At 36.4% G+C, this 26,656-nt stretch overlaps 1 protein-coding gene across 3 annotated transcripts in view; it reads left to right on the top strand.

Moving 5' to 3' along the window:
* Positions 1-26,656, top strand: part of ZDHHC15 (zinc finger DHHC-type palmitoyltransferase 15) — an 82,718-nt gene that overhangs the window by 34,775 nt on the left and 21,287 nt on the right. For all 3 annotated transcript variants that reach the window (XM_008248848.4, XM_070067140.1, XM_051835085.2), the window contains exons 5-10: positions 8,538-8,607; positions 11,102-11,134; positions 11,874-11,994; positions 16,538-16,670; positions 18,631-18,757; positions 20,448-20,551. In XM_008248848.4, coding sequence (XP_008247070.2) covers positions 8,538-8,607; positions 11,102-11,134; positions 11,874-11,994; positions 16,538-16,670; positions 18,631-18,757; positions 20,448-20,551 — 588 coding nt within the window. The remainder of the gene's footprint in view (positions 1-8,537; positions 8,608-11,101; positions 11,135-11,873; positions 11,995-16,537; positions 16,671-18,630; positions 18,758-20,447; positions 20,552-26,656) is intronic.

Here is a 26,656-nt window from a genome sequence, read left to right as displayed (position 1 = left end):
GGGTTCATGGATAGACTTTGATCTCAAATGTAGCTTTTACAACTTTTCATTTGTTACTGTTTTTTAACAAACAGAATATTTCCACATTTAAAATCTAGATTTCTGGTTTCTCTTGATAACTTGATAACTCCGATGATCAGACAACATCTAATCTACATTTCCACATGACAAAAATTAGCTGGCACTGAGAAGTGGCAGCCTTCTTTAGAGAGACCAGGAATTCTCAGGTTCCACATATTCCTTAGCCAGCTGCTTCATTTACTGCTGACTGTTTCTGGGACCCTTAAAGCATGTGTTTCCAGTTCCATGTTACAGAATGATAAGAAATATTTCTCTAGGAAATGCTATTTGAACTGAAACTTGAATGATTAAAAGGAACTAGCATGTGTACAAGTAGTCTTCCAAAAGTTCATGGACAATGCATGCTATGGAGAAACCATGCATGGATTTCACAACATTTTTGCACCAAAATAAACATGTTTTAATTCAATTTTCCATGAACTTTTTGAAGTGTGTGTGTGTGAGAGAGAGAGAGAGAGAGAAGAGAAGAGAAGAGAAGAGAAGAGAAGAGAAGAGAAGAGAAGAGAAGAGGGAGTTATGAGGAATTGGCTCACACAATTAATAGAAGCAGAAAATTCCCAGTCTGCCATCTACCGGATGGAAAACCAGGAGAGCTGGTAATGTAGATCCAGTTTGAGTCCAAAGGCCTGAGAACCATATCACTAATGGAATAAGTCCCACTCAAGGGCAGGGAAACTGATGTCTCACCTCATACAGACAAGCAGAGAAAGCAAATTCTCTCTTCTCCCAAATTTTTGTTCTGTTCAGGTCCTGAAGTGATTTGGATGAGGTCTACCCACATTGGAGAAGACAAAAATTTGCTTTACTCAGTCAACTGATTCAAATGCTAATAAGCTCATCCAGAAAAACCTCCCTAGAGACATCTAGAAATAATGTTTAACCAAATACCTGGGTACTCTATGAGCTAGTCAGGTTGACACATAAAATTAACTATCACAAGTCCACCCATTGTCATATTGGCACCCATACATATCTCCTTACTCCATATTTAATCTCCAAGTAAAGACAATGACAAGGACATTAAATCTGCCTGACATGCCACAACAATTCTGCATGCAAATAAAAATGTACTTATCCCCTTCCTCAAAGAGGTAAAGTCTTTGAGTAATATTTATTCTTCTACTTGATATCTTATAACTTAAATACTATTTAAATTCTGGGATGTAAAGTTACAATACTTAAAAAATTATGATGTTAAGTCAATATATCTTATGTTAAATTAAGGGAATAAAAGAAGACAAAGCTGTTTGAGATATACATGCAAACATATTCTTAACAAAATAAGGAGGAAATACTCAGGACAGTTGTTGTCTTTGTTTCTGCAGCTGATCTCTCAGTCATAGCTGATATTTATAAATATTTTCTATATTCCCTTTGCCTTTAGCAAGCACCTCAGCTCATCATGTTTCTTTGCTTGATGGGGTGACCCAAACCTACATTCCTGAAGAGTATAGACCATTTGTATTCCTGTCTGGACTAGGTTTAGTTTTCCATTGGCTTGAATATGGTAATACTAAGAAATGCCCTATGGCATCTCCTGTATTCAACACATATTCTTCCTTACCTCCATTGTGGACTAGTAGTCCAATTTCCACTTGAATAGTGAGGATCCATCACCCCAGCAAACATTACAGCTGCCTTTTTGGCCTGATGATTCAAAAACATTAAAAGCCCAAACTGATTGGGTGGCAGTCTTTACTTCCTGTTCAAAGGAATCATTGTTTCTCCTGGTGGAAGCATTTCGCCCTCTGAGACTAAGACCTCTGGGTCAGAAGAAAATAAAATCACAGAAACAGGAAGCAAAAGTTTTGTTCTGTGCTGTTGTTGTGATCCAGATGGTTAGGCCACCACTTGGAACACGGGCATCCCATATCAGAGTACCAGTTTGAGACCCACCTGTTCCTCTTCCAATCCAACTCCCAACTAATGTGCCTGGTAAAGCAGCAGAAGATGGCCCAAATGCCTTTCAAATTAATAAGTGAATCTTTGAAAAAGTCTTGTTAGTGGAGCACTAAAGGTAATGGTGAGTGATGCCATTCCCATTTCCTTTGATTACTGGACCCATGGATTGTGGCTATCAGAGAAAGAATATCATATATGGGATGCTGATTCTGAGCATATGCATCCTTCTAGAGAACCTTGCCTCAGCCCTGCAAGGCATTGTCACCTAGCTAGTGCTGTAGCTGACCCTTCAAAAGATCTTTCCCCCATTCTGGAAAACCAGTTCCTCAGTATGGTGGAGGGAGGGGGGAACATGGTAAAACTTATGAATTCTATGTTTATTCAATGATTGTGGGCTCATTGTTGTACTTTTCTTGTTGTGAAGTGAGCTCCTTGATTGGAAGCAATGCTGTGTGGAATCCCATAACAGTGGGTGAGACATTCTGTAAGTCCACAGATTTGGCAGAAATATCACATGCAGAGAAGGCAAATACGTATCCAGAGTATCTATTCCAATAAGGATAGAACACCACTCCTTCCATTATAGAAACAGTTCTATGTAACAGTTCTAGAAACTGTTCTATGTAACCACAGATAGGTGGTTGATCACCTCAGGGAATGGTATCAGGTTAGGGACTCAGTGTTGGTCTCTGCTACTGGCAGATTGGGCACTCAGCTTCAGCTGTAATCAAGGTCAGCCTTGATGAATGGGAGTCCATGTTACTGAACCCATGCATAACCTCTCGCCTTGCTACCATGGCCACTTCATTCATGAACCCATTGGGCAATGGCAGGAGAGACTGGGAATAGAAACTGAATGGTGTCCACAGAGCAGTTCATTCTATCCCCTTGGTTATTAAAATCCTTCTCTGTTGTGCTATGGTCTGAATTTTTATGCCCCCTGCCAAAATTCATAGGTTGAAATCCTAAGCCCTAACGTGATGGTAGTAAGAGGAAGGGCTTTTTGGAGGACCCTCATGAATGAGGTTAATGCCCTTGTAAAGGCTCCAAAGAACTGTCTTTCCCCTTGTACCATGTACAGTGAGAAGGCACTAATTAGGAAATGGGTCCTCACCAGTACTGAGTCTGCTGTTACTTTGATCTTGGACCTCTCAGCCTCCAGAACTGAGAGAAATAAATGTATTGTTTAGAAGCTACACAGTCTATGATATTTTGTTACAGTGGCCTCAAACCATGAAGACATGTGATCACCTTTTGATGAACATTCACATGAGGCACAGATATCTCTACATATTTTACCCATTCGGAGAGATTTTTCCTTATACCACTTGCTTCCAATTTCCCAATCATCTTTCCAAATTCATGACCATCCATCCAAACTAGCAGCCACAGCATATGAACTGATGTATAATTGCATGCCTGGTCATTTCCCCTTCCAAGCAGAATTATTGACCAGGTGTACTGCTTGAAGTTCTGCCCACTGGAAGGATTTTTCTTTACCATTGTCCTTAAGGAAAGTCCCAGAAAGGGGCTGTAGGTGTCCAGTTTTAGGTAGTGTCAGAATATTGTGCAGAACCATTTGTAAAGTAGGTCTGAGCCATCTTTTACTCTGTCAGTTAATGTAGGAAACTCCCCTCTGAGGCCATAGTACAATCTGAGAGAGAGAGAAAGCAGCATAGAAAGACTAGAGTGGAGACCATGGACATTTGGGCCACTTCATGTAAACTTTCTCATGCCTTCAGGGTCTGCTTAAGTATGTATCACATATCTTGATCATCCATTTAATTATGGAGTATTGCTATGCATGTTCAACAGCCTTATAGTGAGAATCACTTATAGGGGCCTGCTAAAGATCCAAACAGTACTCCTGTCTACCAAGGACCCATCCAGTATTATTGTATATGCTGGATCATATGACCCAAGCAGCAAAGAAGCTTAAATAGCAGCCTAGACCTTTTGCAGAGCCTTCTCTTCTGGTGTCCACTCAAAACTAACAGGGTTTTTTGTTTTTTGTTTTGTTTTCTGTTTTTGTTTTTTGGTGGCTCAGTAAATGGGCTGGAGTAACTCACCCAAATGAAGAATAGATTATTTTGTGCCCTTGTTAGATTGTTTTGTACTAGGTTTCGTGCCCTTTTTTGGTTGTAGGAGGAGTCAGATACAACAACTTATCTCTCACCTTTGAAGACATATCTCAGTATACCCTACACCATTGGATCCCCAGAAATTTCACAGAGATAGAAGGCCCTGACTTTTTGTTAGATTTATTTCCCACCCTGTGACATTGAAATTTCTTACCAATAAGTCTAGAGCGGTTGCTACTTCTGGATCAGGAGGTCAAATCAGAATCATGTTGCCAATGTAAAGGATCAATGTGATATCTTTTGGAATGGTAAGATAGTTGAAATCCCTGTAAACTAAATTGTGATGTGGAGCTGGAAAGTTGGAATGCCACTGAGATGAGACAATGAAGGTACATTGCTGACCTTGCTATCTGAAAGCAAACTGCTTCTGGTGGGCCTTATAGATGAAGAGGGTGATCAAAGTATTTACCAGATCTATAGATGCATACCTAGATCCAGTGATGTATTCATTTACTCAATCATTGAAGCCACATCTAGCAGAACAGCTGCAATTGAAGTTGCCACCTGTTCAGCTTAGAACAGTCCACTGTCAATCTTCAAGATTCACTTGTCCTCTCTATAGGCCAAATAAATTAATTGAATGGGGATGCTGAAGGAGGCATTGCCCCTACATCTTCAAGTCCTTGATGGCAGCATTAATCTCTGCTATCCGTCCAGTAACGTAGTATTGGTTTTTTCTTACTATTTTTGTAGATGGAAGCAGTTATCCTGGCTTCTGATTGGCCTTTCCCACCATAATAATCCTCACTCCATAGGTCAGGGAATTAATATGGGATTATTCCAGCTGCTAAGTGTATCTGTTCCAATTATGCATCCTGGAATTGGTAAAATATGCTCAGAAGGCATTTGGGGATACACTGGGCCCACAGTGAGATGGACATGAACTAAAATTCCATTAATATTTGGCTCCCATAGGCCCGGACTCTGCGTAGTGGATCAAAGTGACATTTTAGGTCCCCTGGAATTAGTATCAGTTCAAAGACAGTGTCTACTAGTCCCCAAAAGGGCTGAGTATTTTCTTTTCCTTTTCCCAATACATAGTTTCTCTCATATAGGAGCACAGGTGTCTTTAGGGAAGGGTGAGAGAAAGAGAACAGTATATCATTTTCATAGTGTTCTAGAATCCTTCCTCAAGGAGACCCAGCCTCACCTTCCTTCAAAGGACTCTGTGTTTGTACACTGGATCAAGTCTAGGTTCTCACTGTGAGGTCTGGCCTACAGAAAAGAGAAGTCATAGAGCTCCTAAAGCATGCTGGGGTTTCCCCTCACAAAATTATTACTCAGAGTATTGATGAAATGTCTGTCTTCAAAAATCTCCCTGTGCAGGTGAATATATCTTAAAGGAAAAAAATCTACTTTTAACATTCCAGCCTTCTTAAGCCTTTGAATTCCATCCTCTGCATTAAACCAAGGAAGTTCTGGCATTTCCACTTTACTCACTGAGGGCCACCTTTTGGTCCACGTTTCATCCAACCAACTAACCCAACTGTAAAAAGTATTTTCTGACTTCCCAAGCTGTGACATTATTTTTTAGGATTTATTTTATTTATTTGAAAGGCAGAGTGACAGAAGAGGGAGAGACAATGAGACAGAGAGATTTTCTATCCACTGGTTCACTCCCCAAATGGCTGCCACAACCAGGATTGGGCCAGGCCAAAGCTAGGAGCCAGGAACACCATCTTGGTCTCCCACATGAGTGTCAGATGCCCTAGCACTTGGCCCATTTTCTGCTGCTTTCCCAGGTGCATTAGCAGGGAGCTAGATCAGAAGTGGAGCAGCCAGGAGATGAAGCAGTGCTCTGATATGGGATGCCAGCTTTACAAGCAGTAGCTTAACCTGCTGTGCCTATGCTGCCCCCCACAAGCTGTGACGTTCAATGCAGAATAAATTCAGCCAGATCCAACTTTATGTTCCTTCATCATTACTCCACATCCTTAGTATCCATTCTCACATTTGTTCCCTAGATTTCTATCTATATAATTAGAAAACACAGGTAGTTCTTTTTTTAAAAAAAAGATTTGTTTTATTTATTTGAAAGATGGGGGTACAGAGAGAGATAAAGCCAGAGAGAGGTCTTCCATCCACTGGTTCACTTCCCAAATGACAGCAATGGCCAGAGGTGAGCTGGTCCAAAGCAAGGAGCCAGGAGCTCCTTCCAGATCTCCTACGCAGGTGCAGGGGCCCAAGGACTTGTGCCATCTTCCACTGCTTCCCCAGGCCATAGCAGAGAGCTGGATTGGAAGTGGAGCAGCTGGGACTCAAACCAGTGCCCATATGGGATGCCCATATGGAGCTCTAACCCTCTGTGCCACAGTGTGGGCCCCCAAGTAGTTCTTTTTAAGTGTTGTGCTCTCCCTCTTGGTAACACTTTCTGCCTCACCTTTAGGGGCCTTCTGGGTCTTGAGTCTAATTACAGTCTAGAAGAAAAGAATCCTGAAGAGAACTAGCCTTGTCTTGCTTAGTGGCCTCAAATTTCTCAAGCAATGTGGAATTAATCCCTGCAAGTGTGTGGAGAAGCCAATACCACTGGCAGTGGGAAGGCTGCTTTTACTGATGGTGAATAAGCCTCTTATTCTGACAAAGGCCTGAGCACCAGGAGAACCAGTACTAAATTGTAGCCCAAGTCCAAAGTCTTGAGAACCAGAGGGGTTTATGATGTAAGTTCTAGTCTGGGTAGGAAGGACTGAGAACCTAGAAACCCTGTTGTATGTCCCACACTTAGGGCAGAAAACTGATGTTCTAGATTTTTGCAGTCAGGCAGAGAGATCCTTTCTCTGTCATTTTTGTTCTTTTCCAGCCTTCATTGGGTTGGATGAAGTCCACACACACTGGAGAGCGAAATCTGCTTTTCTCCATCTACCAGTTCAAATGCCAGTTTTCTCCATAACATCCTGTTATAATGTTTATCCAAATATCTGGGCACTCCACGACCCAGTCAACTTGACATAAAATTCACCATCACTCCATACAAAGAGCAGAGTGGTTATCATCCCAAGCAGAAAGAATTGCAAGTACAAGAGGCTAGGAGACGGAGCAAACTTGAGTATTACAAGAGTAGATATGCAGCCAGTGCCACTGGTGTATAGGAGATAGAGAGTGACACAATAAAAAATGGAAGAGATAGGGAGAGGCCAAATGGTACAAACCATGGTAAAAAATAAAATATAAGTATATTTTATTCCAGGGGTTTTGAAAATCCTTTGAGACTTTTAAGTGGAGAGTGATAAGATCTGATTAACATTTTGACAGATCTCCCAATTACCCAATACCTAGTAGGTATTGCAGGGAGGGGGAAGAATTAAAGTAAGGTGATCAATTATACAGCTATTGCAACTGTCTAGATGAGAGATGATGGTAGCTTAAACTATGGCTGTGTCCTTGACAGTATTTTAAAACTATGCTAAAGGCTCTAAAAATGCAGGCCCTCCCTCTTCCTTCTTGATTCAATTATACCCATAACTTTGGTGACATACCCCCCATTGGTAGAAATGAACACAAAACTCTTCTGAATTAGCACTCTATTGTGTTGAATCAGTAATGCATGCTTAATATATACTTTAGATAGAATTATATTAGTTAAAAATATTTAGAATTTTGATTTTATACTTAATGATCACATTATCAATGAACATGGAAAAATGTGTAGGAAAGAAAATGCCTTTCATCTAAGGGAAGGAAGGGAGGAAAGGAAAGAAAAAAGGAAGTAGGGAGGGAGAAAGGTGAAGGGAGGGAGAGGGAAGTGGTTGTTTATATGAGATTTACAGGACAAAAAAAAAAAATACCTGAAGAAGTAAAAAAAGAACTGTGTAGTCAAAACCCTGCCACTTGCTCGCTGTGTGGCCTTGAGCAAATCACTTGATATGGCTCAGATCTTTATTTCCTTTATATGTGAAATGATTAGTTGAACTAATTGTTTTATAAAGTCTATTCTTCGGAATGTTATTTTTTTTCAAGTTGTTATTCTAAGAACCATTCTCTTTTCCTTGTTGTGGGAGTTCTAGTTCATACAATCCAACCTACCTCATACAATCCAAACTCTGGAGACCAGAGATAAATTATGAATAGTTACTTTCAGGTAGGAAAGTTATGCCAAACAAAGATTAGATTATTTCCTAAGATAACTCAAGCAGGTGATAGTATGGTTTGTTTTATAATAAATAATCTTATGCTCAGATATCCAGATATGAAACTTCCCCCCTTCTTTTCATCTCTCAAAAGCTGCTTTTGAGTCTGATTCAATGAGGAAAAATATACATACCACAGTTGTCCCATGTGATTTGCTATTTGCCTGTCAACTTGAGAAGAGTTTAACTGTCTATATTCAGTCCATAACAAATCATCCAGGCAGGCTAGTAAGATGTAAGGTCTCATACTGGACCCTAACAAGTGCTAACCACCTTATTTTTCCTATAGCTGTACGATTCTGTGACCGGTGCCATCTGATCAAGCCAGATCGCTGCCACCACTGCTCTGTCTGTGCCATGTAAGTGACAGCCATATTTCCTCTGGGCTGAGATTGGCCACTGATGGCTGCCTAGACAACAAAATGACTGATCCTAACATGTAACCATGCCTAGATAAGAGCCTTTCCTTTTAAGCGTAATGAGCACATGCCAAACATTCTCATAAGCAATGATGATGATTCAAACTATTATAAACATAGGAAAGAGAAATAAAACCACATTTTAAAAATAAACTTTTATTTTAGAACAAATTTGTATTTATTGTGATGATAGTTCTCGTATGTCCCATATCCAATTTCCTCTCTTGTTAACATGTTACATTAATTAATATGGTACATTTGTTACAATTAATAAACCAATGTTGATATATTATTTTTAATTTAAGTCCATATTTACTTTGGTTTTCCCAGTTTTTCCTTAATGTCCTTTATCTAGTACAGGATCCCATTCAAGATACCACATTACATTTAGTAGTCATGTCACCTTAGCACTTCTTAGCTGTGACAGTTTCTCAGACTTCACTTGTTTATGATGAGCTCGGCAATTTTCAGGATTAATGATCAGGTACTTTGTAGAACCTCTCTCAACTGAGATTTGTTTAATGTTTTTCTCATGATTATTAGACTAGAGTAATGTGATTTGGAGAGGAAGACCACAGAGGTCAAGTCCATTTTTATTACATCGTATCAAAGGTCCAATATAAACATGACTTATCACTGCAATGTTAATCTTGATCATATGACTGAGGTAGTATTTGTGAGGTTTCTTCACTGTAGAGTTATTCTCCTCTACCCTTCTATAGCATACTGTTTGGAAGAAAGTCACTATACCCAGGCCACACTAAAGGAACAGGAAGTTATACTCTCTCTCCATGAAGGGGGAGCATCTACGTACATTATTTAGAATTCTTCTGCGTGGGAGATTTGTCTCTTCTTCTCAATTTATTTATTTATATCAGTATGAAGGCATGGATGTTCATTTTCCTTTTTTTTTTGTTATAACCCAGTACTATGTTATTTTGTTACTCAAATTGTTCCAGCTTTTTAAAACCCCATCTCTGTGTTAATACATGTAATCATTATTCCTTTCTTCCTGAGTGCTTGTTCTACCATATTGCTTTTATCTTTTATTCAAACATAGGTTATAGCCATATGTGTTCTTCTTCATCTTCTTTTTTGAAGATTTATTTATTTGAAAGAGTTACTGAGAGAGAGAGAGAGAAGAAGAGAGAGAGAGGGAGAGAGAGAGAGAGATCTTCCATCTGCTGGTTTACTCCTCAGATGGCCACAACAGTCAGAGCTGAACCAGGCCAAAGCCAGGAGCCAGGAGCTTTATCTGTCTTCAATGGGTAGCAGGGACCCTAGTACTTAGACCATCCTCTGCTGCTTTCCCCAGGCCATTAGGGAGCTGGATCAGAAGCAGAGCAGCCAGGCACAAACTAGCACCCATATGGGATGCAGACGTTGCAGGTGGTGGCTCTACCCACTATGCCATAATGCCAGCCAATATGTTTTCTTCTGTACTTTTATTAAACTGATATTTATTTATTTGAGATACACACACACACACACACACATACGCACAGAGAGAGGGAGGGAGGAAGCACGCATGTACTAGTTCACTCCCCAAATACCCACAACATCTGAGGCTGGGCTGGGGCTGGAGCCAGGATCCAGAAATGCAATCCACGTCTCTCACATGAGTGGCAGAAGCCCAATCACTTGAGCCATCACCACTGCCTCCCAGGATCTGCATTGACTGGAAGCTGGTATCAGGGACAGAGCTGGGATTCAAACCTAGGTACTTTGATGTAGGATGCACTTATCTTAGCCACTAGGCTAAACACTCCTTAAACTGATTACTGAACAAATTGAAAGGAGATTGATCTTGATCTCTCTGTATTAATATCCTGAAGTTCCAAATCCCTTTTAAAATTTGGAGTTCTGGCTGGCGCCGTGGCTCCATAGGCTAATCCTCCGCCTGTGGCACCGGTACACCGGATTCTAGTCCCAGTCGGGGCACTGGATTCTGTCCCTGTTGCTCCTCTTCCAGTCTAGCTCTCTGCTGTGGCCCGGGAAGGCAGTGGAGGATGGCCCAAGTGCTTGGGCCCTGCACCCACATGGGAGACCAGGAGAAGCACCTGGCTCCTGGCTTCGGATCAGCGCGGTGTGCCAGTCGCAGCGCGCCGGCCACAGCAGCCATTGGAGGGTGAACCAACGGTAAAAGGAAGACCTTTCTCTCTGTCTCCCTCTCTCACTGTCCACTCTGCCTGTGAAAAAAAAAATGTTGGAGTTCTAGGCATGTAACTTGCTCCTGGCATGATCTGATAAAATGTTATTGTGATTGTTCATTCCTGAACTGAGGACAATAATTTTGGAGTCACTGTAGTGGAAATCTGGAAATGGGTGTACTGGAACCATGTGAAAATACTGGTGAAACCTTGCATTCAAGTTTTGAGATCTTGCTTCATTTCCATGTCCTCACTTAACATACTTTATTTTGTCCCATTTATAGGTGTGTATTAAAAATGGACCATCACTGCCCTTGGTATGTCCCTTTGATTCACTTCTCTCCTCTAAAAGGGTCAAAGTTATTCAATATATTCACTTTCTTATGCATAGTTGTAACATGCCTATTTCTGCCACCTTAATTCACTGGGCTTTGTATTTGTGTGGGAATGGGGAGGAGTAAACCTTTAAAGCTAGAATAAATACACCATCCCAGGTATTGCAATGAATTCCTGCAGTCACAAAGGTAATGATCTCTTGTCCATTTACTTTAGCAATTGAGCATAATAATGAAAAACAGCACAAGTATTTCTCCTCTTCAAAGACAGGTCGGTTCTATTTCTGCCTGGCTTCACGTTTGATATATTCTAAATTATTAAATTCCGTGATTCTTCTCAAGACTTTGTATGTCAGAACTAGAGAACCACTCTGAATTCACTTGACTGCAGAGAGGACATGCTACAACTTTACCAAGTGTAGCTGCTGAGACTATAATAGGTTTGTAGCAACCATGATCAAGGTTTGCTTGGATGTTTTAGTAATCAGTCCAAAGCTATTAGTTAGGTCACGTGTGCCTATAAATGAATGGAGGAACAAGTGAGGTGTGAACTTGTTTTTCTAGTCTGTTACTGTTAAGGAACTTCTCTCTCTGCTGGGTTTCTACATAACACATAACGAAGCAGCAAGAGTGACTTACTTCCGTGGTTTAGTCCATTTATGTATAAGTGTGTTCTCAATTTGTAGGTCTTGATTTCAAATTAATTATTTGTCTTTTTTAGGGTTAATAACTGCATTGGATTTTCCAACTACAAATTCTTCCTTCAGTTTTTAGCTTATTCTGTTCTCTACTGCCTGTACATTGCCACAACAGTCTTCAGCTATTTCATCAAATACTGGAGAGTAAGTTTTAAAAATCCTGAAGAATACCCCCAGAACAAATGCACACCCACTCCAATCTATGATATTGTTCATTCTCTATATATTTTTACCTTCTGAAATAGCTAATACTGAAGTAATCAGAATGGAAGGTGCTAAAAACAAGTTTTCCATGTTGAGTACATTTTTAGGAAGCTGTTACTTAAAGATTCTAGTTCAATTGGTTTCTGTCATATATGAGAATCTTGTTAAGGGACCTGACATCTCAAATCCTAATGATTCTTTACAATGTACTTCTCCATTCAAGTTTTTTTTAAGATCTACTTCTTGCCAGCTATAGATTTGAAAAAATGTTGAAACTAATTCTAAATCCTCAGTTTCCTAAGAAAAGGCCAACAAAGAACTCCTCTGTTGTTATAAAATACTTTCAAATTTCTTGTTCAGAGGATAACTGCAAAATTCCAACTGATCAGAAAGATATACTGACTCATCTTTGCATATGACCACAATTAAATGGAAGGTCTGTTTTAAACTTTTTATGAAAAACACTGACTTAAGAATGAGGAGAATTGGGATTTAATACTGGTTATTACCTGCTTCACTGGCTTATTGCCAAGAACAAATGAAACAGATGTTTAAACATGCTTTACCTTTCAAAATATGATTCCAGTGATTAAAAGGAACCGTCAAACAAAAAAAAATCCTACTATTGTTTTTCTTCTACTTGAAGATATAAATCATATCTCCTTAATCTCCCCTCTCCAATAAAACTTAAGGCATATTTTTCATTTATATATATATCCACAGTCTTACAGAAGTATAGTGAAATATGTTTTCTTTTCAAGCTAATGGACCCCAGAATCTATTTGTTCCCCACAACTTCAGTACAATTACTAAGACATCCATGATGAGGGCTGTCCAGATTGAACCTGAATAGCAAAAGACAGATGTGGGCAAAGCTACTAGTTATTACTGTAGGAATTGCATAAGAGCCTGTATAACAGGGATGTCTCTCCTCAGCTGGAGCAGTAATAGCAGTAGGGAAACAACATGGATCCTGTGACCAGAATATAGATTAATATAGACTGGCAAAAAAAGATAAAGATAAGGCAGTGAAAACCTAAGTAGCAGAAAATATTTAAATTATCAGTTAGTACTTTGATCCCTATCAGTGTAGAAAATTATAATGATGTGTGTGCTTCCCATTATCCCTTCAATTTGCTTAATCAATGCAGATATTTTAATAACTTTAGGAATCAGGAATTATATAATGGCTATAGAAAGCTGTTCAACTCAGAATAAAAAACAAAACTACAAACAGGGATCATGTTTTCTCATAAATCTTCTCCAAATGCAAAATGCTTTACCATGCCACACATCTTGACATCTCTTACTTGACCCCTTTCCATAGCACAGACTCTGTTGCTCGGGTCTCTGTGACCTGTTTGACATTATTTCCATATGCTAAGCTACTACCCTGAATATAAAGAGAATTGGCTACATCCAGTCAGTAGGGAAAGTATCAGGCTTGGTCTTCACAAACAGACTTTCTTGGTTCTGAACACAGTGGATTGTTTAAGAACCACCCTTTTTCCTCATAATAAAGTAAACAATGCTGCATTTCACACATTTTGCCTTTAGTCCTCCTAGTCAGCCGATAATGAAATACCACAATGCCACCTAGGAGCTGGATGCTTTTTTTTCATTCTTGAAAGATGATATTTGGATACAAGTTAGTCACCAGAAATGTACCAGTACTCACAAGCAATACCAGGGGTGAACATAGCCTTGTCCTCCTATTCCCTCATTTCTTTCCTCCACAGTAGACTAGATCATGCCTGACATATGAGAGGCATGAAAACCTGTCTTGGCTTGCCCTCTTTAATAATAATAAAAAGGGTATCGACAGTTCAAGGGAAAGTTACTCTGCAGTCTCTTCAATCAGTGAACACATGTTAGTGTGTGCTTTAAGGATGGCTTTCTCATTTAAGTTGAGTCTTCCCTTAAAGTCAATAGAAAACACTGTCATGTATTTTAAAAACCATGCATCAGGGAGACAAATTGTGCTCCAAAGAACAACCACCTCCATCTGTATGCTATTTGACAGTTTTTGAAGCATTTTCATATGCATTATCTCATCCAATCCTTATCACAACACTGTGAAGTCAGCAAAGCAGGGTTAATTTATCTCATTCAAAGATGATCAAATTGAGGCTCACAGTAGTTAAGTGACTTGCCCAGGATCACCTACTTGTAAATTTCAAAGTCAAGGCTTGAACTTAAGTCTGACCCTAAGCCGATGGGTCTTACATACTGTTTCATGTCCTAGTGCCTGTAATGTCTCCACTACAGAGAAACTCCAGCTCCTTCAGAACAAAGAACTGAAAAAACCATCAGACCATTTCTCTTCTTTCAGTGTTAACTTAAATAATGACTACTTTGATAGGAGATTGATTTTTGCCTATGGAAAATGTAGTAATACAAGAGATCTTTAAAAAGTTCATGGAAAATGCATATAATGTTGATTGCCAAAAAATCTTGCACCAAAACAAACTTATCTTTTAATTCCATTATTCCACAAAATTTTTGAAGTACCCTTATACATTATCTCCCACTTGGGCCATGAACCTCCTCATAGAATCTATGAATTCCTTTAGAAATAAGATAGTGGTCTTATTCTATTAGTATTCCCCCTAAACGCCTCTGGTGGTTATTACTTTGAGTGATTTAGCTTGATTATCTCCTGAGAAAGTATTTTTGAACCTAGGGCTGTCACTCCCTTCTCACAGAAAAAGTTTAATACTAAAAACTCTATCAAGGGACAACACAGTAGATAGACTGTGGCATAAAAAGAGTTCTGCAAAAATAATTGCAGGGAGGAGGGAGATTCCAGCTGAGCTACATAGAATGTGGACTGACTTTATATCCGTCCCTCTTGTCCAGCCATTTCCTATTGCCCTTTTAAATATGAAAAATAAGAAGTAAAAATAAATGTGAGCTTCAAAATCATACCCAAAAAGTAGAGACTATGAAAGCAAAAGTCCAGTTGAAGGGCCAGTGCTGTGGTGCAGCGGGTTAAAGCCCTGGCCTGAAGCACCAGCATCCCATATAGGCGCCGGTTCTAGTCCTGGCTGCTCCTCTTCCAATCCAGCTCTCTGCTATGGCCTGGAAAAGCAGTGGAGGATGGCCCAAGGACTGCACCCACATGGGAGACCCAGAGGAAACTCCTGGCTCCTGGCTTCAGATCAGCGCAGCTCCGGCCGTTGCAGCCATCTGGGGAGTGAACCAGCAGATGGCAGAACTCTCTCTCTGTCTCTTCCTCTCTCTGTAACTCTGTCTTTCAAATAAATAAAATAAATCTTTAAAATAACTAAATAAATAAAGTCCAGTTGAGGCAAAAACCACTACAAAACACTATATGAGGGTTTCTCATAAATTAAAAATAAAACAAACCAAAACCAATCCTATTCAGTTTGGGTGCATAGGCCAAGATTTTGTAGAGATTTCACTTCAAAAAGGAATGTTTCAAAGATTCCTGCAGGTTGAAGTCTGTAACATGACTATTTCGTGCTTAAGAGTCACCTCTAAATTTACTACTAAAGAACATTTGGAAATATCTCAAATATTCATCAGACCTAAACAATGATCATCACAGAAAAGGAGAAAATAAATAATAGTCATTCCCCCAACTTCTCACTCTAATAATCAAAATGTTTTCTAAAATTCTCTTCAAAAGACAAAAAAAAATGTTACATGCTGTGCATGCTACAGAAATTTAGAGCACTCATTCTGGTTAGGATTGCGTGTAAAAAAAAATCTGGTGCCACATGGAATAAAGATGTCCCCAAAAATTATAAAAATCTTTAGCCACATATTTTTATAATTACCTGTAAGGCCTTGCTTGATTTTTACCGTCTAAACCGCTATTCCACAGGATGCAGTAAACCAACACATTCCACTTTAGCTGAAAAAACAACCACACATACTTTGCAGCAGCTTTAAAGTCAGATCATGACCTATAGATAGGACATTTTAAAATTTTACCTATGTGTTTTAACTTCCTATATAAATCCCTGTGGCATTTTCAGCACACATATGTCCAAGGAAAATGACATATAAAGAATTCCCAAATAGCTCACCTTGAGACAAGAGGATGAGCCGTGTGACCTCATGATCACCTCTAGCCAGTGATTTATAAATCTCAAACTAAATGGAGTACAATCTTTAAAGGTTGCATGCCAATTATGGCCTGAGTATACCCTTTTCACATTACCTTTTCTAACTGGTATGTTATATACTCTATTTTACACTGAACTGCACTTACAAAAGAATCCATTTTCTCTTTGTTGGCTGAGCATTTATCCATAATGAGAGTAAATCCATGGTCAGCAACAGAAAGAATGCTTTTATGAAATTTGCAAAATCTAGATTGTTAAATTACATCTAGATATTTTATACGTCTAGATATTTTATACGTCTAGATATTTTCTGACCTATATTTAAAAAATAACTAGCCAAGCTGTATACTTTAATCTTTTGTTTTGTTTGCTTATTATTTCTTTTCTAGGGGGAATTGCCCAGTGTTCGCTCTAAGTTCCATGTCCTTTTTCTCCTCTTTGTGGCCTGCATGTTTTTTGTCAGCCTTGTGATTCTCTTTGGTTACCATTGTTGGCTTGTCAGCAGAAACAAAACTACCTTAGGTAAGACTGAATGTTACAGGAGAAAACATACTAATGTATATCAGATGATCTGTGGATTGTTCCCAAGAAAGACAAAAACTTCTAATGAAGCAGTTTAGCCAATGATGAACTGCCAATGATGTCACTTTGCCTCCAGACTTATGAAAGTACATTTTATCAAAATGGAGTGCCACACTGGATGACACTTATGGACTAAACAGAGCATTAGTAAATGAAGCTCTACCAAAAAAAAAATAACCATTGCTATTTGTAGTGCATGTTGGGTAATAATACCACAGATTGACAGCTCTGAAGATTTATAAATGAAGTGCCCATGAGGAATGAAGGCGAGAATCAGTACAGAAGAGAATATCAGAAGGAGGAGGTGGTCGATAAATATAGAAGAATCTAATTTATTGAGCTCATCAGAAAACAGAGTCCCAAGAAAGAATCCAATCAACAACAAGAATCCAACAGTCTTGAGACAGAATAAAGTTTTGAATATCTACCATAATCAAGTTGCTGTGTAGGGACTGTGGGAATAAACACGTTGATCAAGTGAGTCTCTAGAAAATGAGTACAAGGAATGAATTTATTTTCTGTCAGTTGCTCTATACTTGAAGCTTTGTTATTATATGGAGAATTTTATTTCTGATAGATTCCAGTATAAGATTTCTTTTCATCTATGGTGAAGCAGATATTTACATTATCTACAAACTACAAACATGGGGAGTAAAGAGAAAGTGTCCAAGTGTTGAATGTTTGGCTAGAAGAGATTTGAATAAAGTTTAGTGTAAAAGCCACTACACATTGGGATTTCAATTGTCGATAATGTTAACAGCTAAGAAAATATTTGACCCCGTTTTCTAAATCAAATATATATGTAGCACTTAGTTGCTAGGATGGTAAATTAGCACATTTGGCTTGGAAATCAGCTACAAAGTACAAAAGTACTAAAAGCTTCATGATAACAGAGTCTAAAAATGAAGAACACACAGGAAATGGTCAGAGGCAGCCTGAATCCAGCAGTGAAAATGTTTGCTTAATGGGATAAATGTGTGTCTAAAATAATGTGCACTCACATGGTACAATTCCTTATAGTCTTTGAGGTGATTATAGTTCACCCAGTGACATTTTATCTGGAGTACAACTCAGTTTCTTAAGTTACAGACTTCATTGTGAACATCTTCGTTTCTGAAATGTTTCAAAACCAAATCAGTGTCATTATCATCTCTTTATATGTCATTACTTTGGTCCTAGCTCTAAAGATGGGGACTATTTGGCTGTTGTTGCCACTTAGATTCAAATCAAATGCTGTTAAATCTATTCCCTCACTCTTTATTTTTTATTATTATTTTAAAGATTTATTTATTTATTTGAAAGTCAGAATTACAGGGAGAGACAGAGAGAAAAGACATATTCCATCCACTGGTTTACTCCCCAAATAGCTGCAACAGCCAAGGCTGGGCCAGGCTGAAGCCAGGAGCCAGGAGCTTCATCCGGGTCTCCCACGTGGGTGTAGGGGCCCAAGCACTTGGGCCACCTTCCACTGCTTTCCAAGGCCCATTAGCAGGGAGCTGGATCGGAAGTGGAGCAGCCAGGACTTGAACCGGCTCACATGTAGGATGCTGGCACTGCAGATGGTGGTTTAACCTGCTGTGCCACAGCACTGGCCTCTATTCCCTTACTCTTTAAATCCAGCAGTATAAAATACACATTACTCCCATGGCTGCTTAATTATTTCTACCATCATGTTTCCCCTGCCTTGTGGAAAATAAGAGCTGTGATTCTTTATTTTTAATAACAAGCTTACCTTGTAACTTATGACTAAACTTATGTTTACTAATAATAAGAGACCTATGCTACCAAAGAAAAAAGATAGCATAGGTAAATTCACATTCATAGAAAACTAAAAAGTCATAACTGTGCTGAAATCTATTCCTTTCTTTATCTTTTTTTCAACTCCCCTACCCTGTCCTAGAGGCCTTCTGCACTCCGGTGTTTACAAGTGGCCCAGAGAAAAATGGGTTCAACCTTGGCTTCATTAAGAATATCCAACAAGTGTTTGGAGATAACAAGAAGTTCTGGTTAATACCTATTGGGTCCAGGTAGGTAATTATTACCACTGAAACAAGTTGATGCTGGACCATGCCTTGAAGCAGCAAACTCTATTTCAATTGTAGTATGCAACAGGTGTCAGTCCAATGTGAAACACTCCATTCCCCAAGAAAATACTCAACATAATGGGAATTTATTACATATGTGTGTGTGCAATAAAGGGAGATGGCTACTATATTTTAAGTGAAAAATATAACACCAAAAATGGTATTTACACTAGTAGAAATTATGAACAAATATACAGAAGAAAATGATAAAAGAGAAATACATATAAAAATGCTAAAAGCAGTAAATTAATTTTTTATCCATTTTTATATTTTGGGATGAAATACTAATATTATTTGTGTGAAGGGAAAAATTAAAATAAAAAGCAAGAACAAAAGTTGAGTAAGAGATTGTAATTCTTAGAACTGCAACAGAATGCAGGGAAAGCAATGAACAAGAAATGAGCCAAAACAAGCTTGTGTCTTCTGAGTGCCTTCCAGAAGCAGACTTAACCATGATCAACTAGACTAGCTTGGGGAGCAGTTTGCAGCCTTCTTGCAGCCCCCTTAGATCCACTCTTTAGACAGGGACCATTCACTTTCCTTCTTTGAGGACATTTTGTTGAGGTGATAGTTAAGGAAAATTTTCTCTCTTCACTCATTGCCCAGATACTTCCTCTACACCAGTTAGTGTTTTACAGGCTTGGTTATTTGAGATGTGATATATCCTACTATCCTGACTATAAATCATAAGACAAAGCTGTGTCAGTGAGTAATGTTGATTAATAACTGTTACCAGCATGTTTGTGAAGATGATCTCGTTCACACACCACATACACGCACCATCAAAGGGAAATATGCAGTGATTTTTCTCTGGAATAAAGAACAAAAATAAAAATCAAAGCCCATTCAGTAATAATCAGTAAACTACCTTCTCTGTAGAGTACTATCAATAAAACCTATCAACTTTAAATTAATCACATTCATGAACAGGAGAAAAAGCATAAGGTAATAGCAAATGAATAATCTAAAATACTCAGATTTCAGTTTGTAGTGCATTAAGATAGACAGAAACAAATACTTAAATCGTAATCCACTCTAGTAAGGGCCAGCCAGAAATTAACCAGGGATGTGACACTTGCTCACTATAGATAGCCGCAAAGTGCATTACATGTGTGGATAATTGTCCCTGAAATCTGCATTCTTGAGTCACCTCACTCTGGCTCTTTCTCGTAGTTCCTAATAACCTTTCTTCCATAAAGCCAAATAAAAAATAACTGGATACCCACCCAGGCAATATCTGCCATTAATTCACAGCAATTTATCTCCACTGCATTCAATGATTCTGCTCAAATTTCTTGAAAAATTAGAACCAAAGCAGTAAAATAATGGGATATAAATTGGGATCATCATCATTAAGTAATATTTCTGAAGCCTGCTGTGTGTGCATATTATCCTACTGGGCTTTGTGGAAACCAAGTGCCTTACAAACAGAAACAGTCAATAATGATGCGGACAAACACCATATGGAAATTGAAAGCAATACAACAATGAAATGATACCATTACAAGGATCTTTTTTACCATGACTTTAGAAAATAAGCCTAAATATTCCTAAGAACCCATCCTGCTAAGTCTGAGAGGATTGTTGGGTTAAAAAAAAAGTCAACAGTTCACTCTCTTCCTTTCCCCACCAGCCCAGGTGATGGACACTCCTTCCCTATGAGGTCTATGAATGAGTCACAGAATCCACTGCTTGCAAATGAAGAGCCCTGGGAAGACAATGAGGATGACAACCGAGGTAAGTGGGTCCAGAGGAAGTCTTCATCACACATCAATCCAAGCACTATAAGGTCCATGTTAATACAGTCAATGTGATGTGGCGATAACATAGTGTCCACAAGGATTTTTATAATCATGCAAACCTTGTAAGTGCCCTCTGGGTGAAATAGGGCAAGGATGGCCAGATTTGTATAGCAAATGTGGATAGCTTGGGTAAGATAAGATGGCAGCTTGGGAGGTCCATAACCAATTTTGTGATACTATGATTTGTAACCAATCAGAGAAATCAAGAAACATAATAAACAGTGTTGTGCATGTTTGTAAACAGTCTTGCCTGGTAGTGCAGAGCTTTAGTTAATCCAATCAATATGCGGCAGTTCACTTCTACACTTTAATTGGTTTGGTTAAATTTTGTTTAACATGGTCTTCTCTTTTAGAATACTTTAAATCTATTAACACACTCATACGTGGAGTCTAAAAAAGGTGACCTCATAGAAAAGGATAGTGGTGGTTACCAGAGGTTTGGGAAGAAAGAGGGTGTAGGGAAGGATGAGGAAAAGTTGATTAATAGGTACTAAGTTGTAGCTGTATAAGAGTAAGACAGTCTGGGCTTCTCTTGAACAGTAGGATGACTACAGCTAATGTAGTGTATAATTCTCCATAAACAAAGAAAAGATAGGATTTTGGATGTTTTTACTGCCAAAAAATGTTAAATGCTTGAAGAGATAAATATGTTTACCCTGATCGGACATTATACAATGTATATGTGCACCAAAACATCACATAGTTCCCCATAAATATGTACAACTTGAGTATGTTAAATTTTTTGAATAAAAAATGAAAAATAATAAGAGGTAGTATATCAGGAGAAGCCTTCACATGCATATAGTCTCCTTTTCTAAAAGGCAGAAGGGCAACAGAAAATGAAGGAACTTTCTCCCACCATTTCATTAGATAATCTTGAGGCTTTTGTAGAGGGCTGAAAGTTCCATTCTCACATCATGTATCCCCATTGCCAGCGCTATGCTTTCACTCTACCTGTTGCTATGTCCACTTCTATGCCTCCAACATTTGCTTATCTTGCTAACCAACTGGCAGAAAGTAGTTTGTAGTTGCTGATCCCAATAAAGCAGTGGCTTTTGGCAATTTTGAGTAGAGACTTGAAATAGTTACCGCAAATTGCACCTCAGGTGAATGAGGCTGAATAAAAACATTGAAAGGCATAGAGGTAGAGAGTAGAGCCAGAAAGCCAGCCTTTCTAAATTTTTTTTAAACTTTTATTTAGTAAATATAATTTTCAAAAGTACAGTTTATGGATTACAATGGCTTTTTCCCCCCCATAACTTCCCTCCCACCCACACCCCTCCCATCTCCCGCTCCCTCTCCCGTTCCATTCGCATCAAGATTCATTTTCAATTATCTTTATATACAAAGATAGATTTATTATATATTAAGATTTCATCAGTTTGCACCCACACAAAACATAAAGTGTAAAATATTGTTTGAGTACTAGTTATAGCATTAATTCGCATTGGACAACACATTAAGGACAGAGATCCCACATGAGGAGTAAGTACACAGTGACTCCTGTTGTTGACATATCAATTTGACACTCTTGTTTATGGCGTCAGAAATCTCCCTAGGCTCTACTCATGAGTTGCCAAGGCTATGGAAGCCTCTTGAGTTCGCTGACTTCAATCTTATTTAGACAAGGTCATAATCAAAGTGGAAGTTCTCTCCTCCCTTCAGAGAAAGGTACCTCCTTCTTTGATGGCCCGTTCTTTCTACTGGGATCTCACTCGCAGAGATCTTTCATTTAGGTCCTCTTTTTTTTTTTCCACAGAGATCTTTCATTTAGGTTTTCTTTTTTTTTTCCCAGAGTGTCTTGGCTTTCCATGCCTAAAATACTCTCATGGGCTCTTCAGCCAGATCCAAGTGCCTTAAGGGCTGATTCTGAGGCCAGAGTGTTGTTTAGGACATCTGCCATTCTATGAGTCTGCTGGATATCCTACTTCCCATGTTATATAACATTAATACATTATATTATATAATCTATATATTATATAATATATTATATATAACATAATATATTATATACCATACATATGTTATAAAATATATTATATGATGTATATTATATTATATATTATAGCATAGTATAAAATATATAATATATCATAATCTATATAATATATAATGTATATAATGTACATATAATATATACACCATACAATATATAACACATAATATAAAACATATATCATATAATATAGAATTATAGAATATATGATATAAAATTATATTACATATAGTATTATATGGAACATGTTATATTATAATATTATATACTATATAATATATAATATATTTCATATTATCTAATATATGGCATATAATATATACTATATGATATATATAATATATTATATATAACATATTATAATATATAACAGATAATGTTATATTATAAAATATATATTATACAATATAATATAATATGTATTATCTATTATATAATATAATATAATATATTATATTATATATTATATTATATAATTATATATATCATATTATTAATATAATATATTTAATTATTATCATTATATATTATTATATTATATATTATATATAATATATATTATATAATTATATATTATAATTATATATTATATTATTAATATAATATATTTAATTATATAATATAATATATTATATTATATTATATTATATATAATTATAATATAATTATATATTATATATATAATATAATTATTATATAAATAATATATATTTATATTATTATATAATAGATATATATAGATAATATATTATCTATTATATTATATATTATATATTATATAATAGATAATACATATTATATTGTATAATATATATTTTATAATATAACATTATCTGTTATATATTATAATATGTTATATATAATATATTATATATATCATATAGTATATATTATATGCCATATATTAGATAATATGAAATATATTATATAGTATATAGTATATAATATTATAATATAACATGTTCCATATAATATTATATGTAATATAATTTTATATCATATATTCTATAATTCTATATTATATGATATATGTTTTATATTATGTGTTATATATTGTATGGTGTATATATTATATGTACATTATATACATTATATACATCATATATTATATAGACTATTATATATTATATAATATAATATTATATTATATATTATATTATATAATATATTATATTATGTAATATATATTATATTATATATTATATTATATATAATATGATATACTATAATATAATATATTATATATAATATATATAATATATAATATAATATAATATTATATAATATAATAGTCTATATAATATATAATGTATATAATGTACATATAATATATACACCATACAATATATAACACATAATATAAAACATATATCATATAATATAGAATTATAGAATATATGATATAAAATTATATTATATATAATATATAATATAATATATTATATTATATAATATAATATATAATATGATATAATATAATATATTATATATAATATATAATATAATATAATATGTTGTATAATATATAATGTAATATAACATTATATGTTATATGTAACATATTATATATGATATAATTATACATTATATATGGGTATAATGTATTATATACCATATAATTATATACTATATAATATCCTATATAACAGTATATTATATATGTTATGTATTATATATGCCATATAATATTGTATTATATATTATATAATATATAATATCTTATATATTATATATTGTGTAATATATGTGTGTGATATGATATATGATTTATATATTATGTATTATATAATATATAACATATTATATGTTATATAATATATTTTAATATATAATATATACTACATATTGTATGTTATAGTATTATAATATGATATAATATAGTATATATTATATAATATATTTTATAATATAGGTATAATATATACTGTAATATATATTATATAATATGTTATATATAATATATTATATAATAGATTATATACTATGATGTATTAATGTTATATAATATATTTTATATAATAATGTATATTTTATAATATATAATATATTAAATGTTTATTGAATATAAATAAATGGTTCACAAATATTTTCTTCTGTTGTTTAGGCTGCCTTTTCATTTTGTTTACCTCCTTTGCTGTGTCATGGGTTTTTAGTTTGGTATAGTCCCAAATGTTTATTTTTGCCTGTGCTTTTGGTTTCAAATCCAAAAACGTCCTTGCCAAGACTGATGTTAAGGAGCTTTTCCTCCATGTTTTCTTCTAGAAATATTACAGTTTCAAGTATTAGGTTTAGGTCTCTTACCCATTTTTAGTTTATTTTTTCTGAGGATGGTGTAAGATAAAGGTTCAGTTTCATTATTTTGGCTGCAGATATCCAGTTTTCCCAACACCACTTATTGAAGAGTGCCCTTTTCCTATTGTATATTAATGGCACCCACATCAAAAATTAGCTGACTGTATGCTTGGGTTTACTTCTGGACTCTATTCTGTTCCAATAGACTATGTGTTTCTTTTGATGCCAGTACTGTATTGTTTTTATTACAAGAGCTTTGCCATATAATTTGAAATTTGATGCCTTCAACTTTTTTTTTTTCCTTTCTCAGGATTGCTTTGGCTATTCAGGATCTTTTGTGGTTCCTTACAAATATTGTAACTTTTTTTCTATTTTTCTGAAAAATTCCCTTGGAATTTTGATAAGAGTTTCATTGAATGTGTAGATTGCTCTGGGTAATATAGACATTTTACAATATTGATTCTTCTAATCCATGAACACGAGATATCTTTCCATTTATTTGTGTCTTCTTCAATTTATTTCATTACTGTCTTATAGTTTTCAGTGTATAGACTTTTTTTGCTCCTGGGTTAAATTTATTCCATCTTCCTGTTGTGACAGCTGAGGGGAGGGGGTGATGCAAGCAAAATGAAACTGTCCTTACTACACTTTTTGTGAAGTTATTCTTGCTTTTTTTTTCTTTGACTGTGTGCCTGTAGCTTTTTAAGTGGACTCCTGAGCTCTTCCAGAGTTATTTTCATTTCATCATGGATAGCTGCCAAATTGTTTCTATTTGTTGGGGAGAAGGAAGGCCAGATCTCTTACTCTGCCATCACACTTATGTCATCTGGGAGCAACTCTTATCAATGCTGCTGATTGCATTATGTATTACCTGGCTCCAGAGATGTTCTCATCCAGAAATTCTTAAGGATAAATAGAAATACATCCCACTTGTTAGGAAAATTTACTCTGAAGATCTCACCAAGGAGGCATAAGAGGTTTGTTGTCATATTGACTCAAATAAGCAACTTCAAGTGACCTTCAGTCCTCATGTTGGAGTACTCCCACAGAGAAACCCAAATTGAAGTATATGATAATATGCATCATGATTGACCAGGTAACATCTTAACACAATCCCATAAAGTTACTATCTTTGGTGTGGATTTGCCCAAGCTATAAGGGAAACAAGTCATCTGATCCCTGAATGGTAGCCATGAAACTCAAGAGTCTAGGTTTAACGCTGATAGAGTCAGAAGTTTCCAGATAAAAGTCCCAGAGTTTACAGGGAATGCTCCAGTTCCTCCTTTTTTTTTTTTTTTTTTTTTTTTTTTTTTTTTTTTTTTTTGACAGGCAGAGTGGACAGAGAGAGAGACAGAGACAGAGAGAAAGGTCTTTGCTGTTGGTTCACCCTCCAATGGCCGCCACGGCCGGAGCGCTGCGGCTGGCGCACCGTGCTGATCCGAAGCCAGGAACCAGGTGTCTATCCTGGTCTCCCATGGGGTGCAGGGCCCAAGCACTTGGGCCATCCTCCACTGCACTCACTGGCCACAGCAGAGAGGTGGCCTGGGAGAGGGGCAACTGGGACAGAATCCGGTGCCCCAACCGGGACTAGATCCCGGTGTGCTGGTGCCGCAGGCGGAGGATTAGCCTATTGAGCCACGGCACCGGCCAAGTTCCTCCTGTTTTCTAGAACAAACCTAAACTGATTGCAATCTGCCTTTCATTGATTGCTTTGCCTGAACTTACAAATTGGAGTCATCAAAAAATTTTTTT

This window comes from Oryctolagus cuniculus, chromosome X (genome assembly GCF_964237555.1).
Source record: "Oryctolagus cuniculus chromosome X, mOryCun1.1, whole genome shotgun sequence".
Taxonomy (NCBI): Eukaryota; Metazoa; Chordata; class Mammalia; order Lagomorpha; family Leporidae; genus Oryctolagus; species Oryctolagus cuniculus.
The sequence above is the reverse complement of the archived record's forward strand: the minus strand, read 5'-3'. Positions and strand labels throughout refer to the sequence as shown.